Here is a 17,119-nt window from a genome sequence, read left to right on the forward strand (position 1 = left end):
AACTCAATGGACATGGGTTTGGGTGGACTCCGGGAGTTGGTGATGGACAGGGAGGCCTGGCGTGCTGCGGTTCATGGGGTCGCAAAGAGTCGGACATGACTGGGCGACTGAACTGAACTGATAAATAATAATTAGTTCAGTCAAAATGATGAACTAATGTATTTTTTTCCATTTGAAGAAAGCCTGGTGTAATAGCAGTTTCATAGAGCTATTTATGGTATATGTGTATGTATAATTTTACAAAGTGCATATGCAGTTTCTATCACTTTTTTCCAGTCAATGTGCATAAAGTTTTTCTCATACAAGCATACTTTTCTGAGACTCATTAGTTGTCTTCTATACTCAAGTTAAGGCAACTTTTTCTATTTTCAGTGTAGTTGCTGTTGTTCTATCCTTTTCTATGCAATCAAACTGCCTATTTTTTTCTATACCATTGTCTTAGGTTTAGTCTTATGGATTATTCTTACTATATTGTGCTTGATTTTCACGTTGATGTGATTTGTAAAATTTGTGCATAGCCTCATTTAAGGGTGCAGTTGATCCCCTGGAGAAGGGAATGGCTACCCAGTCCAGGATTCTTGCCTGGAGAATTCCATAGCCAGAGGAGCCTTGTGGGCAACATACCATGGGGTTGCAAAGAGTCAGACATGACTAAAACTTGATTTAGGATTATCTAAAATGTAGGCACTCTTTTTCTCTTTTCAAAGAAAAATGTTAATATGCAGCAGTGATGTCAGAAAAAAATATTGCAATTTTACAGTCTTAGAAGTAGACTGTGAATGATTCCAAAAAGTTTACCACAAGGTTATTATAGTGCCTCTGCCTTTCAATAGCAAACACTTACACACACTTTACACTTGCTATGCAATCCTTACTGTCCTCCAGGCCCATGATAAGCACATAGCATTGGTTATCTCATTTTTCTTCACAAACTCTTCAGACCATAAGAAAATTTTAACTATTTCACTGGACAGAAACTTGAAACTTAGATCTAGTAAGTGGTGGAGTTCTAATGATGACCAGAAATATTTTAAAGATATAATGTGATAATTTTATTCATAAAACAATAGACTCTCTAATAATACTGTTTTCCTTTAGGAATGTGGTGTGTTTTTTGTTTGATTATTCTTTTTTGTTCCACATTTTTTTTTCATTGTTTTAACTTTTTTCTATTCTTGTTTTATTGCTTGAGATTCAAGCAAATATAATTCTTATTGAATTAATTTTATAAATCCAATGCATTTTTGTCACATGGTGCTGATATTACTTTTAGATTATGTAAAACCCAGAAAATGATCAAAAATAGCAAAGCCTGCTTATTTCCAAACGAATTGTTGATGCCATTTTATTTTAACCTAAATAAAGTTGAATTTATATTATTATTTATATAATTCCAAGTCATCCCTTTTAATAAGAAAGTTATTTATTTTCTTTTATTCTCTGTAAAATTCTCTGATTGTGAAAATGATAGATGGTGGTTTAATGAAACAAAATAGAAACAATATAGGAAAAGTTGAAATGAAAACACAGTCATATTTTTCATTTAATACTTTTAATATCCTTTCTGAATATTAACGACATATTTAAAAACAGTTTACACCAGTTGTCAATTAGTGAAGAGCACATTTGTTACAGTGTGAAGACAAATTTTTGCTAAATATCAGTACATTTTGAAAAGTTTTGATTTTGCATTTTACAGCTGGCCAAGTCATAGTTTTTGTTCTTGTACACACCACACCCCTCTTCAGCTTCCCAGCCCCTTAATTTTCCTCATGATATTCAGATAAAACCACAAATCAATGTAACACCTCAGAAAGGATATCATTTTTGTGTCCTAAAATCTATTTTCCTTTGTTTCAGCATCCTCTCACCAAGAGATAATTGATTAAAAGAAAAACATATTTTTTTACTCTGCATGTCATTTCTAAAAACACTGAAGGCTATCAGTGTTGGGTTATTGTTAGTCTTCATCATTTTTATGTTTAGCTATTGAATAGCTCTTCCTTTGTTACATTACATATGGAGACCTCTAAGTCAGATGCTCATCTGCCAGCTCATAAACAAGAGTTGAAATCATTTGTGGCACAACTACATAATTCACTTTTGGTAGAGTTAGCATATTTATACAAATGTTTATACATTAAGTTAGCTGTTATTACTTTCTTTTCATTTTTATTCCTTTCATTAGTGTTGAAAATATAAAATATTATAGACACATTTGTTAGTATTGACATGTAGGGTTCTTAAAATATAATACAATTGGAAAAATAGATTTGCATCATTGAACATGCTTAAGTTTTTTAACTTTATATTAAATCAAACAATGATTAGTGAAGCCGGTTATGAATGATAAAGTATAAAATAAAATTATAAATAGGAATATGCAATATTATTATTATTATTATACACTCTAGAGGTGCAGGAATAAAATGATCAATAGAAATAGAGGTAGTACCTGGGAAATCCCACGGACAGAGAAGCCTGGCAGGCTACCATCCATGGGGTCACAAAGAGTCGGATATGACTGAGCAACTGAACACGCAAACACAGATATTCAAATATTCTGAAAATTTGTGAGACTTATTTAAATCCCCTGTATTTATTCTCAAGAACATAGTAATTGAATAGAAATTGTCTGTAATGAGATAAAATAATCCTGTTTATCCTCTTTCAACAGTTAGCTGTCTAGGAGATAACATACCAATTTCTAAGATCTCATGTCAATCAGAATATTTATTTAGAAAGCGTCATTAAAATGGCAATATTGGAGTTTGTTTGTATTAATGTGGTATGTATTTGTGTGTGTGTGTGTTGGGGGGGAAATAGTTAAACTACCTGATAGAACAAGATGAAGATTTATATTATCTCAAATTCTAAATGGTCTTCCCAGATGGCTCAGTGATAAAGAATTAGCCTGCCAATGCAGGAGATGAGTTCGATTCCTTGATTGGGAAGATCCCCTGGAGAAGGAAATGATAACCTACTCCAGTATTCTTGCCTGGGAAATGCCAAAGACAGAAAATTCTCCTGTTATTGTTATGAATCATTTATATTGAATATTAATTACACACACACATACATATGTACATGACTGTATATGACACATCAACATCGGAAATGATTCTCCTGAACAAAATAAGGAATATTCAATGCCACCACTGGAGGGGAGCAGTAGATGAGAACACAAGTTTATGTGGTGTTAGAGAAAGAGGAGACCACATCCCCAGTGGTTGTTGTGTGCTCATAGCCAATCCTTATTCTAAAGGACTTGCCGCTTAGAAAATGTGATAGAATTGTCATGATACAATGATATATTCTCTCCATGCACCTGAGCTGATGTGTCCATCACTGCCCTGTCTTTGATTATCACCTATGTGTTTTTGACTCCCCAAATAGTAATTCCATGTTTGAAATAGCTTCCAAGAAACATACCACATTGTCACTTCTTCTATTGGCTCTTTTCAACTTAGAGTGTTGTTCAAGTCAGAGTCAAAATGGTCAAAATCAGGCTTCCTTACATGCTCTTCACAATGGAGTTTCTTCGTCTTATATTTGAATGTTATCATTTAGTCTAGAAATTTCATTCTCAATGTTTCATAATCTTATTAGCTCTAGTTTTTCAAAAGCCATCTTCTTCAGATAAATCATATTGCCACTAATCCACTCAGGCCTTCTTTATCATAATAATGGCATTAATGTCTTCCTAGGTTTGGCTTTCCCCTCACACTGTCCTCTTGTCTTTGTCTTAATATTAATACCTGTGGGTTTGCACAAGAGCATGATATGTTCTGCAAATACTTCAGCAAACAAATAAGCAATATCCCCTGTGCTTGGTAGAACTTGCATTCTAATGAGAGGTGTTGACAATAATCATGATAAATGAGTAAATTATACAGCATGTTATAAGCTGAAAACTACTATGGAACAGATAGAACAAGGTAAGGAGCAGAGGAAATAATAGTTGGAAGAAGGAAATGTGGGAAGCTATGTTCATGAGACCCTGAGGCTGGGAAAGATTGAAGGCAGGGGGAGAATGGGACAACAGAGGATGAGATGGTTGGATGGCATCACCGACTCGATGGACATGGGTTTGGGTAAACTCTGGGAGTTGATGATAGACAGGGAGGCCTGGTGTGTGGCAGTTCATGGGGTCGCAAAGAGTTGGACACGACTGAGCGACTGAACTGAACTGATGTTCATTTAACATTGGTTAGTCCAAGTGATCCGGAGAGAGATACATTTGAGTAGAAATGAAGAAAGTGAAGGAATGAGTTTAGAAATATTTTGAGGAAGAGCATTTCAGATACAGGAACAGCAAGTCAAAGATTATGAGACAGGAGAATAGCCAGCGTGTTTTGGGAACAGCAAAGAAGCCATTGTGCTTGGGATGGAGTAAATGAGGAAAAGAGGGAGAGAGATGAGTTAAGAGAGGTGTCAGGGAACAGAAAAAGAGACACAGAAATACAGAACAGACTTTTGAACTTTGTGGGAGAATGTGAGGGTGGGATATTTCAAAAGAACAGCATGTATACTATCTATGGTGAAACAGATCACCAGCCCAGGAGGGATGCACGAGACAAGTGCTCCGGCCTGGTGCACTGGGAAGACCCAGAGGAATCGGGTGGAGAGGGAGGTGGGAGGGGGGATCGGGATTGGGAATACATGTAAATCCATGGCTGATTCATATCAATGTATGACAAAACCCACTGGAAAAAAATAATAATAATAATAATAATAAAAAATAAAATAGAAAAAAAAAAAAAAAAAGAGAGGTGTCAGGGAGCTTGAAAATAGAGCATCTTTTTAGTCATACCAAAGAGCTCTGGCTTTTACTCTGAGCGAGGTGGGAAGCCATTGTGTGGCTGTGAACTGTGAAATAAAATGAGATCAACAATGTTTTGCAAACCTTTCTGGTTGTTGAGAGTATCTTTTTAAACCCCCCAAATGATTATAATACTCCTCTGCTTTAAAATATGTTTGTATAAAAAATCCTCAGGATAAATTTCCAGTCAGATGTAATCACTCAAACATCTCATCTGATACTATTCATCCCAAATACCCATGGGGAGAACAAAATCTCTCTATAATATGTGATTCCATAATTAAGTGCTAAGGCTGGACTCTGCAAACCATAACTTTATAGAAATGGTGAAGTAATACAAGTGGGAATCATTAGGGACTACTTTGTGTAGGTGTTTGAACACAAGGTCAATCTTGAGGATAAAAAAAAATCAATTTATCTAAAAGGAGAAAGGTGGGATAAGGTGAAGGATGTTGTATAAGCAAAGGCAGAAAATTAACAAAGTCTAACTGGATGGCAAGACTGCCTGCCTCCTGGGAGAAGAGGGGCAGATGGAGGCCAAGCAGAAGAGTTTAAATATTGATACCAGCATAAAAGAGTAGGAAATTGCAGATTTTTAAGTAGAAAAATGAAATAATAAAATCAGTCTTTAGACAGTAGCCTGGAAGATGGTTTTGATTTATTGATGAGAGATGAACAAACAAGAAACTAGTCTCATATGAGTCAAAACTTGCTCTCTACCTAAAGGAGCATGCTCTGTCATATCTTGGTAAATTCAGTCTTGGTAAATTCGGAAACCTTATATGAGTGATGTTGTTGACTAAAGAGGGCTTCCATTATTTTCTCTGAAGATTGATGCGTGGGCAAAGGGAAGGAAATGGAATTGAAGATAAAGGCATCATTTGTCTTCTTTCTGCTTAGGTGTATTGTCGATGTGTATCAGATCCTAGACCTTTTAGTGATGTTTACTGTCCAATGTATGTGTGTGTGACAACTATTAATAGATTGGATGGCAAGAACATGGTAAGGCCTGGTACATATAATAAAGTTGATGTTTTGTTCTTCAGGTAACAGAAACACGGACGGGTCCTCTTGGCTGCAGTAACTATGACAACCTAGATTCTGTCAGTTCTGTTCTGGTTCAGAGTCCTGAGAATAAGATTCAGTTGCAAGGTATGTAGGTGAAATTTCATTAATTCTCTATGAGCCTGAATGACAGTTATCCAGTTGTGATTTCTTTCTTCTTCTTCTTTTTTTTTTTTAATAAGCTGTATGTTCAGTATTGCTGCTGCTGCAAAGTCTCTTCAGTCGTGTATTAGGCTTTTAAAATTCTTATAAAAGCCTCCCAATCTTTAACTGATATAAACATTCTAGACCAGATGAAGAGAATGTCAAAATTCACTTTGCTTTTTAAATTAAATAATTGATAATAATTGAAAATGCATTGTGATAATATTTTTGTTCCACACAGTAATCATTGTCTCAATAAGTAGCAGTTTTCCTTAGCTTTCCTTGAGCTTTAACTGTTTCCTCATGAAAATCAAAGTGGAAGTTGCTCAGTTGTGTTGGACTCTTTGCAACTCCATGGACTGTACAGTTCATGGAATTCTCTAGGCCAGAATACTGGAGTGGGTAGCCTTTCCCTTCTCCAGGGGATCTTCCCAACCCAGGGATCGAACAAAAGTCTCCCACCTTGCAGGAGGATTCTTTATCAGCTGAGCCACAGGGGAAGCCCTTTTTCTTCATAGATTCTGATAAAAATTGTAACCATATTTAAGCATACTGTAATGTGAAACTGACATTTTAAGCATAACTTACTATGATAGTTAAGGCTGTCTTTCTCTTCTGACAAATAGATATATTCTTAAGAGTATATTAACAAAATAGTTATACTTATGTTATTTCTTTTATAAAGATAAATTCTGTGATAATGGTAATAATTTATCTTCTTTCTATTACTATACGTTGTGAAATCATTCAACAGAGAACCTTTTAAAACCATAATTTTATTTTATTCCCTAAATGTTTAAGCATGTGTATATCACGCATTCATACAGATAGGGAAAGGTTATGTATCCACATGTTTAAACATGTACTAGCTGAATAAGCTCAAAAATACCTTTTTGATGACACATAATCTAAATTTAATTCACTGATCAAAAGGGTAAGTTTGAGTTGATTTTCTCTAGTCTACCTTCTTTAATTGCTTAAGTTAGAGCTATATTTGCATTATTCAGTTTTACATAAAAATGTTTAAAATTTCATAAATTTGTGGGATTTTTCCTCAATTTTTCCATCTAAAAATTTAAAGGCATCAGATTATTTAAATTTAACTTAAGTAATAAGTAGATTTCATTCAATTTCAATTGTACAAAGTTACAGAGAAAGTGCTTAAATTTTTAAACTCTAAATGCTATCCAAGTTATTATTGTCAATTTTAGCTTTAAAGTTATTGAAATATTTTCTCTAATTTAAATAGAAGCATAATCTCTCACTATTACCTATAATTCTCTACTATTCACCCCTTTTTAAAATGTATTGACTTTCCATCAGAGTATTAATTTTACTAGAGAAAGACAAGCAAATTTTATGTCAAGTATGTTTATTTCAGTTGATCCAATTTTATTTATTAACACTATTGATTTTTACTCTTTGTGAATCACTGTGTTCAGCATTAAGAATATAATATTTAAACACAAAACTTCTGCCTCCTATCACCCTTGGAAAAAAACCAGCACAAGGAATAAATGAAGTGACATACCCATTTTGTGTAACTATTTTTTCTGTTCCCTTCAATTTATGTAAGGCAGAAACCTGCATCTCTTTCACCTTTTACTACTTGATAGGACTAGTTACAACTATATTTGTACCACAATGCACAAAGACTCTTGCAAAGATAATACTGTGAAAATCAATATCAAGACCCTCAATATCCCATGTACTCTTTCTTTCTTAAATTTCATCTGTACTTACTAGTATCATGTTGATTCACCTATTCATTCTCATCTTTAATATATATTAAATGTATATATATAAATAATATATAACAAAAAATAGTAGCCCTTCTCCACTAAAAAGAAAAAAAAGGAATGCAAAACATTCACCAGTTCCAGAATGTTACCATGATACATCTCTTTGAAAAGTATTTATAAAACCCTGGGTCACTATATGTGCAATTGCAAAAACTGATGTTTCAGAAGAATCTTTTATTAAAGTACTACCTTAGATCTTTGTGTCTTTCATCGTTAGCTGGTTTTATGGGTAGATGTGCATAGGTGTGGATGACGTGTGTGTGTGTGTGTGTGTGAGAGAGAGACCTTGTGTTTTGCTTGTAAGCGTGAGATGAAGCACTAGAATTAGTACTTGGTCCACTTGGAGATATCGAGTTCAGCTCTACTATTGACCTTCTTCTTCTGAAGCTCTGGTCTTATAGAAGAAAAAGAATTGTTCCTGAAGTAGAATTTTATCAAAGCAAAGAAAGCATCAATAAGAATTACTGAGGTACAGCATTAGGCAAAAAATTCAAAACGAATTCCATGACTTAACTATCTATATTAGAATTGACATTCATAAATGAGCTGTCAGAGATATGCATTGCAAATTAGCACATTGATTTTGACTGAAAACAAATGAAATCAAATGTTTCCTGGCAGCGAGTAAGCTGGATTTATCTGCTAACTGTTTGTCTGGCTTTGTCAATCAGGTTTCAGAGCAGACACATTTTTTTTTTTTAATTGAAAGATCCATATCTACTACTCTGAAGTACTGATGAAAATATATTTAATACACATGACAAAATGTAATTCATAGGAAGTATTAGCAAATACATACTGAAATGAATGATATTCCAATTTTTCAACCCACTTAAGAATTTAACATATCAAACAAGGTACATTTGCATGAAAGGGTAACAGAAGTAATTCAAAGTTATTATATTTTGGTAGTAATATTTGGTAAAGTTCCCAGAAAGTGAATGACCCATGTGATTAGGTAACAAATACTTTTCCACATCAGTTGGTTCCTAACGCTTTATTTCAGCAAAATTGGCACAAGACTGTGTTATCAAATAGATAATAAATGATGGAGCACTATGCAATTATATTGCTTATAAAACTAACCTGTTTCCTATTTTTTAATCTATTGATATGTTGGAACACATTTTCTTAGAGCTTGATGGTGGTTAAGTCACTAAGTCATGTCTGACTCTTGCAGCCCCATGATATAGCTCACCAGTCTTCTCTGTCCATGGGATTCTCCAGGCAAGAATACTGGAGTGAGTTGTCATTTCCTTTTCCAGGGTTCTTAGAGCTTACATATATAAAAATTAAAAGAAGGCAAATAATTTAATTTGAAATAATTCATATTAATTTATATTTCTAGAAAAATCCCACAGTAATTAACAAAGCTCTATCAATTCATTAAATCATGAGTTTTCAAGGAGCGGATAACATTTATCTTTAAAAGTTATTTATCAATACTTGTAATACATATAACTATTTAATTATATATTATCAGTGATTATAATAATTCAAATCATAGTGATTTTTAAAATTATTTTCATTATGAAAAAACTATATTTTATGTAATCCATGTTACAAAATTTTGTATTATTTATAATTTTCAGAAAAACATATATACATTTTCAACCATTTATTTTTATAGTAGAGACATGACCGTGATTAAAGAAAGATGTTTAGTAATAAAATATAGTATATTAGTACAAAAACTTGTAGGACAGTGAAATGAAATGGTGATTTCAAGGAGAGAACATACACACACACACAAAACACATATACACACACATACAGTTTGCTCATTTGTTCTTTTTAAAGGAGAATGTTGATGCCAGATCACTGGGATTAGATTCCATTAGTACATACAGATATGTGATGAAATATTTTTATTTTAAGGTACTTATAAGAGATTACCTACTTTTGATCTATTTAATGTATGATAAAAAATTTAGATGTCAACTTCACCACATTCAAGAGAGTCCTTAGTTTTTCACACTCTTCATATTCCTTTAGGTAGCACATGAGCTATTTTTTGTTCAGTCACTCAGTTGTGTCTATCTCTTTGGACCCCATGGACTGCAGCATGCTGGGATTCCCTGTCCTTCACTATCTCCCAGAGCTTGCTCAAACTCATGCCCGTGAGACATGAGCTATACTGCACTGAAGATCTCTGGCCAGCTGATCATTTTCACAGTTGTCTGTCTTGCTAGACTTTATGTTTGTATGATGCAAATTAGAACTTTATTCATCTCTCAAGAATTTATTAAAATCTTAAATTTTTATTCACCAAATATTGCTTCTTTCTTTCTCTACTCTCATCATGAAGTTCCAATTAACTGTTATTAGATAATTTAGTCATGACCTATGTGTCTTTTCTCTTGGAAGAAAAGTTATGACCAACCTAGACAGCATATTAAAAACTGGAGACAATACTTTTCCAACACAGGTCCGTCTGGTCAAAGCTATGGTTTTTCCAGTGGTCATGTGTGGATGTGAGAGTTGGACTATAAAGAAAGCTGAGCGCCGAAGAACTGATGCTTTTGAACTGTGGTGTTGGAGAAGACTCTTGAGAGTCCCTTGGACTGCAAGGAGATCCAACCAGTCCATCCTCAAGGAGATTAGTCCTGGGTGTTCATTGGAAGGACTGATGCTGAAGCTGAAACTCCCATAATTTGGCTACCTGAAGCGAAGAACTGACTCCTTGGAAAAGACCATGATGCTGGGAAAGCTTGAAGGCAGAAGATGAGATGGCTGGATGGCATCACCGACTCAATGGACCTGAGTTTGAGTGGACTCTGGGAGTTGATGGACAGGGAGGCCTGGTGTGCTGCAGTCCATGGGGTCGCAAAGAGTCGGACACGACTGAGCACTGAACTATGTGTCCTTTCTACTGGTTTCTGTTCTTTATATCCATTTGCCATTTTATTATTCTGTGTTCAATATTTTTTTATGACATATACCAGTTTGTTGTTTATCTCTTCAGCTGCATCTAGTCTGCTATTAAATCTGTTATTGGTAACTCCTATATGTGTGTGTGCATGTGTTTGTATGTATATATATTTTATTTGCAGAATTTCCATTTGATTATAATTTTTAGTTTCCAGTTCTTTGTCAAAATTGTCTACTGTGTTTGCTTAATTCTTTATTGGGTGACTGAAATTAATTTATAGTTCATTTTTGATAAACTATTCTTTCTTATTTATATGCTCATTATTTTTATTAAATTTTGATGCTGTGCTTTATAAAAATAGTTTAAAATTCTTGATATTTTCTTTCTCCAGAGAAGGTTTACTTTTATTTACAGTAGCATTTCAATCCATTTTAATTGACTTGTTTGAAAGTATGCTTAATCCTATGAAATCTAATTTTTTGTTTAATTACTGCTTGAGTATATAGCTCTAACAAATCTGGAGAAATTTACTATCTTTATCATGTCTGGCTTTAAACTTCAATTTTTGGTTTGCTAACTGGACAAAAATCTAAGTCAAAAGCTATGTGGTTCACACCTCAGGGATCCTTTTCTTGTCATGGTAGTTCTAGACATCCTCACTTTTATTGGACTTTGCATCCTTTTGAACAGATTTTTAGAAGTTGAATTATAGTTTATTTACAATGTCATGTTAGTTTCAAGTGTACAGCAAAGTGATTTTGTGCCATATATATATATACATATATGTATATATATATCATATATATACATATATATATATATAAGAATATCTCTGCACATACTTTTTAGATTATTTTGCATTATAAGATATTGACTAATAGTTCCCTGCACTATATAGTATAAACAGATTATTTTAATATGCCTTCTATATTTTCTAGTTGTTCCTAGTGAGAAGTTTGGTTGAAAAAAACTGGTCGTCCAATACTGGACATGGTTATGTTTTACTGAGTGGGTGTTCAGCTTGTTACACTTGCCCTGTCTCACATGCTGACTTTCACAATATCCCCTAGGCTCAGAACTCTGCTTTGTCTCATAATCGAGGAAACTTTATAATAATGATTTCATCAGTATTTTTACTCTGTTGTTTCTGTACATTAACAAAATGTCTATAGGACAGCCCTCCCAATCCTTCTGAGTTGTCTAAGGCAGTCCAAGTTTTCTGTCTAGGTATTAATTATTGTTTACATTAATGATCTAGTTGTAAAGTTAAATAGTTTTGAGCGGTCTGACTATAAACCTCTTTTGCAAAAAAATTGTTATTTTTAGCATGGTTTTATAGAATATCAGTTTCCTTTCTTTTGACTGATAGATAGATATAAAGCAGAGATAACATGCAACAGAAATCCTTGTATGTCTAAAGCTAAACTCATCATTTTCTGCCAGCAGGCTTTCCTTCTCAAGTTACTTTTCTAGCCTTTTCTGTTTCTGCAAAGGCGCTATCATTTTTACTGATTAAAAATTATACTATAACTACTTGGTTTATGACATTTTAAGTGTTACATAAATTCTTTGATTTTCTTTCAATTTTGATTTTTTTAAATTGAGATAATCAGGTTCCATATATCTTGTCCAAAGTCCTGAGTCTCATTAACAGAGACTCTGACTTAGCCAGTTTATAACACTGGATATCAATATTTTCAGATATTAGATATTTCTGAAGTATACAGTCATTTGATGACCTACAGGACTAGACATTTAAGAATATATCTAGCTTTATCATTTTACTCCTCCAAGTCATTTGACATATTTCACCTGCCTTACATCATATAAAGTATTGTCTAGTAGATCCCATTTTTCTGTCTCCTAAAAAATTGCTGTTTTATCACTTTTTCCTTAGTTTAGATATTTTTAATGTTCTGTCTAAATTAATTTTTTTCTTTATATCTTTTGCATCTAAATTAGAGTACTACTCAAGAGTACTTTCATGGTTAAACATCATTTAAATACAAGTGAACTAATTCCCTGTACTTCATCCTGAAATAACAGCCCCAATAACATTACCCTGGATTTATTTTTCTAAGTACTCATCGCATTCTCATAGTGCATATGAATTAAAACAATATTACTAATTGCTATTAAAAAAAAAATGTTCCATAGTTCGTGTGTGATATTGCTAATATAGTATCCCATGCCCCCCCCCCCGCAAATCTCTTAAAGTTGAAAAGTATCCATGTATCAAATAATGTTCCAGTCTACCTTTTTAATGAAAGGTTTTATTAATCTTATGAACCTAATGTGGTTGCTTTACCAATTAATAATACCTAGTGAAATATATGTAGCCTGACTCTAGTACTTATTAAGTACTATTGTATAATATCATTGTATACTTCTAATATTGTATATTATATTGCCTCTTCTACTAAGTATATTGCAAATGCCTTTAGGGCAAGAATTGGTCATCTTCATATTGTACTTCCCTAGAAAGTCTCTTCTAAATGGAAGGCATTCAATAATTATTTGAGCTGAAGTAAAAATAAATAATAAAGTAATAAATATGTGTTGAGTACTTTTCCTGACCAATCTATGGTAGAATTAGTCTGAAAGAATGAGATAAGTACAATTGTCAGACTTTTACAAGATAGACTTTTTCCCCTAAATGTTAATTCATGATTTTAGTTAAATTAGCCTTGTAGATAATGATTGTATCAAAAAAATGTGTTTTTGTTTTGTTTTTTTTTTGTTGTTGTAAAGGAAGCATGTAAAAGAGGTAAAAATCAAATTTTGTGGTAAATAGCTGTGAGATATTGAATAAATTTTCCTCTACTTTTATGTTTATTTTTACCTACTGATTATATTGAATATTTACCCTTTTGATTAGATTTTTGTAGCAAATGCTTAAATGTAAAAGTAGTAGAGATCCCTAAATATTTTTGATAGCTTTGTTTTTATTCTTGATATATTCTTAAGAATTAGTAACTTAACTTGCATGTGGAGAAGAAGTAAACTGTATCACTATGACTGACGAGGAATAATCAGTGAAACAACTCAGTCTCTCTGATGACTTTCCTGTAGTCAATTGAAGTGATCATTTGAAAAACATACTCATATAAAGTTATGTGTTTTAATGACATCAGATACAGCAACATTTCATAACACTTTTGCCAATGTAGCAAATAATATCTAAGTAGAGATGAGCTGGTAGTTTGAAGGTAGAATAAAAATATTGAAAGTATTTGAAAATAAGTGGAAAAGAAATGCATACACCTCATTTCAAAATATATAAAGGTAGGTTCTATCTACATTACATAAAAGTAATCAAATGTTCTGATCAATAAATTCAAGTAGCCAATCAAATCAATTTAAAAAACAAAATCAGATAGTCTGAGATATTAAATGCTTTATAATTTCCCATATTCTTTTTATTTTGACAGAATTTTCAATTTATTTTTAAAAATCTAATCCAACAGTAGAAAACACATTAAAAAATGCTTTTTGTTCTAATCATTTAAATTCCTCAAGCTTGGTGTTTGGATTTTTTTTTTCTTTTTTTTTTCATTTATTTTTATTAGTTGGAGGCTAAGTACTTTACAATATTGTAGTGGTTTTTGCCATACATTGACATGAATCAGCCATGGATTTACATGTGTTGAACAGTGCTTGGAGCTAGTATATGTTGAAAAAAATGATAAACATTTGCAAATTTTTCAGAATTCAATAATTTTCTAATGATCATATTAAAATATGCATAAATCTATAACTTAATATGCTACATTTTTGACATTTTCTGAATATTGTAATTATGTATTATACTTTGGCCTTTATCAAAATGAATTTCGTTTTTTGGTTTGTTCTTTAAGGCCTGCAAGTCCTACTTCCAGACTACCTTCAGGAGCGTTTTGTACAAGCAGCTTTGAGCTATATTGCTTGCAACTCAGAGGGAGAGTTTATCTGCAAGGACAATGACTGCTGGTGTCATTGTGGCCCCAAGTTCCCAGAATGCAATTGCCCTTCCATGGATATCCAAGCCATGGAAGAGAATCTTCTGCGCATAACTGAAACCTGGAAAGCCTACAACATTGACTTTGAGGAATCAGGTAAGACATATATTTTTATCTAACACTTCTAAACTTCACCAAAAAAATGTTATATTGAAGAGACAATTTTGCCCTTTTGGAAGAAACTATTACCTACTTGGAAGGAATTTATTCAGTTTGCTCTCATTATTCTTTGGCTGTGGATATTGCTTTTATTGTTGGTTATTCGGTATTTTACTGAAACCCTATGTGGTACTTTTTTGTATGCTATGTACTGTGGTACTAGAACCTAGCCCTTTCTTGAGCTGACATATTAGTTATTTAATAAAGAAGGTCCTTGCTTTTTTCAATATAAGAATTTAAACTATGGACTGAAAAAAGTGCACAGTCAGGACATTGAGAATTATGTAATTATGCTTTATTTGGTGGATTTTCTGAGCTCTTCAAGAGCTCTGAAGAGACAGAACTCTCCGGTCACTCTGAGGGATGGCCCCAAGAGGTAAGGCAGGAGCCAGGATTATAGCATTTTTGGAACAAGGGCCAGGTAGTTGGAACATCAAAAGATACTGTTGATTAAGGGAAACCAGACATCTCAAGTTAAGGAATTTACTGCTTTTCTGGGTACTGTGGTTGTTTAGTATCTAAGTTGTGTCCGACTCTCTTGTGACCCCGTAGACTCTGGACTATGGCTCATCAGGTTCCTCTGTCCATAGGATTTTTCAGGCAAGAATACTGGAGTGCATTGCCATTTCCTTCTCTATTTCAATGTAAGAGAAGATGAAAGGTCAAGGCTGATGGAAGTCTTTCCTGCCTTATGCACTTCAGCCTTCTGGGGCCAGTATCCTCTGCTTTTCCTGGGTCACCTTGGCAACCTGGCAGGGCTGCTGCAGTGTCTGAGAGGTTGACGGCATCCTGCTGCCGTCTTGCATTCCTGCAGGGCTCATGTTGGGGCAGCCGCGGTGGCTCAAAGTCCAGACTCTGCTTAATTCTAGACAGTTCTTCCTTTTTATATAAGGAGAAATATTACTAAAATTGAGTAGGATAATTTATTATACACCATTTTTATTTACATATATATATATGTATATATATATATACACACACAAAATATGTATTTATAAACTCTTCCTAGGTCTATTACCTTCCATTTTATTTTACAATTTTGTGGTTCTACTATGCAAAATGATGAGGGCTTGTTGAAATCATCTATGGTGTTTTTCTTGTCTGACATTAAGCTGTGGGCTTGTCATATATGGCCTTTATTATGGTGAGATATGTTCCTTCTATGCTTAAATTCATGGTTTTTATTGTGAACATATATTAAATTTCATTGTCATTGTTTTAAGTGAGTTCAGTTAAATGAAACACTGGCAAAATTATAACTTTCAGGAACATAAACCTGACCTCTTGGGAATTAAAACCTCTTTGCCAATTTGAAAGTTAGTCATGTCCAACACTTTTGACTAAATGCTACATAATTATACTTACCATACTCTGAGGATTTTTATTAGTCTATTAACAAAAATGATCATATATGTTGTTATCATCATTTTTCATTTCAAGTTGAGGCACTCAACTTTTTATTAAAGTTCATTGCTTTATGAAATGAAGGCCATTACAGGTAACATAGTCTATTCTATAAGTAACAATATGGGAAACACAAGTATGCACTCATAAAAATTCAGAAATGGCAGAAATAAACTCCATAGACATTACTAGATAAAAGCTTATTTAAATTTGGCTTAACAAAAATAAACAAATGGGACCTAATGAAACTTAAAAGCTTTTGCACAACAAAGGAAACTATAAGCAAGGTGAAAAGACAGCCTTCAGAATGGGAGAAAATAATAGCAAATGAAGAAACAGACAAAGGGTTAATCTCAAAAATATACAAGCAACTCCTGCAGCTCAATTCCAGAAAAATAAATGATCCAATCAAAAAATGGGCCAAAGATCTAAAGAGACATTTCTCCAAAGAAGACACAGATGGCTAACAAACACATGAAAAGATGCTCAACATCACTCATTATCAGAGAAATGCAAATCAAAACCTCAACGAGGTACCATTACACGCCAGTCAGAATGGCTGCTATCCAAAAGTCTACAAGTAATAAATGCTGGAGAGGGTGTGGAGAAAAGGGAACCCTCTTACACTGTTGGTGGGAATGCAAACTAGTACAGCCGCTATGGAGAACAGTGTGGAGATTTCTTAAAAAACTGGAAATAGAACTGCCATATGACCCAGCAATCCCACTCCTGGGCATTCACACCGAGGAAACCAGATCTGAAAGAGACACGTGTACCCCAGTGTTCATCGCAGCACTGTTTATAATAGCCAGGACATGGAAGCAACCTAGATGCCCATCAGCAGATGAATGGA

The 17,119-nt window shown here is 33.5% G+C and overlaps 1 protein-coding gene across 2 annotated transcripts in view; it reads left to right on the forward strand.

The window, feature by feature from the left end:
- The window catches only part of BRINP3 (BMP/retinoic acid inducible neural specific 3), a 437,487-nt gene that overhangs the window by 267,457 nt on the left and 152,911 nt on the right, over positions 1-17,119 (forward strand). For both annotated transcript variants that reach the window (XM_061161190.1, XM_061161191.1), the window contains 2 exons: positions 5,869-5,974; positions 14,563-14,799. In XM_061161190.1, the coding sequence (XP_061017173.1) occupies positions 5,869-5,974; positions 14,563-14,799 (343 nt within the window). The remainder of the gene's footprint in view (positions 1-5,868; positions 5,975-14,562; positions 14,800-17,119) is intronic.

The sequence above is a fragment of the Dama dama genome, chromosome 14 (assembly GCF_033118175.1).
Source record: "Dama dama isolate Ldn47 chromosome 14, ASM3311817v1, whole genome shotgun sequence".
Taxonomy (NCBI): domain Eukaryota; kingdom Metazoa; phylum Chordata; class Mammalia; order Artiodactyla; family Cervidae; genus Dama; species Dama dama.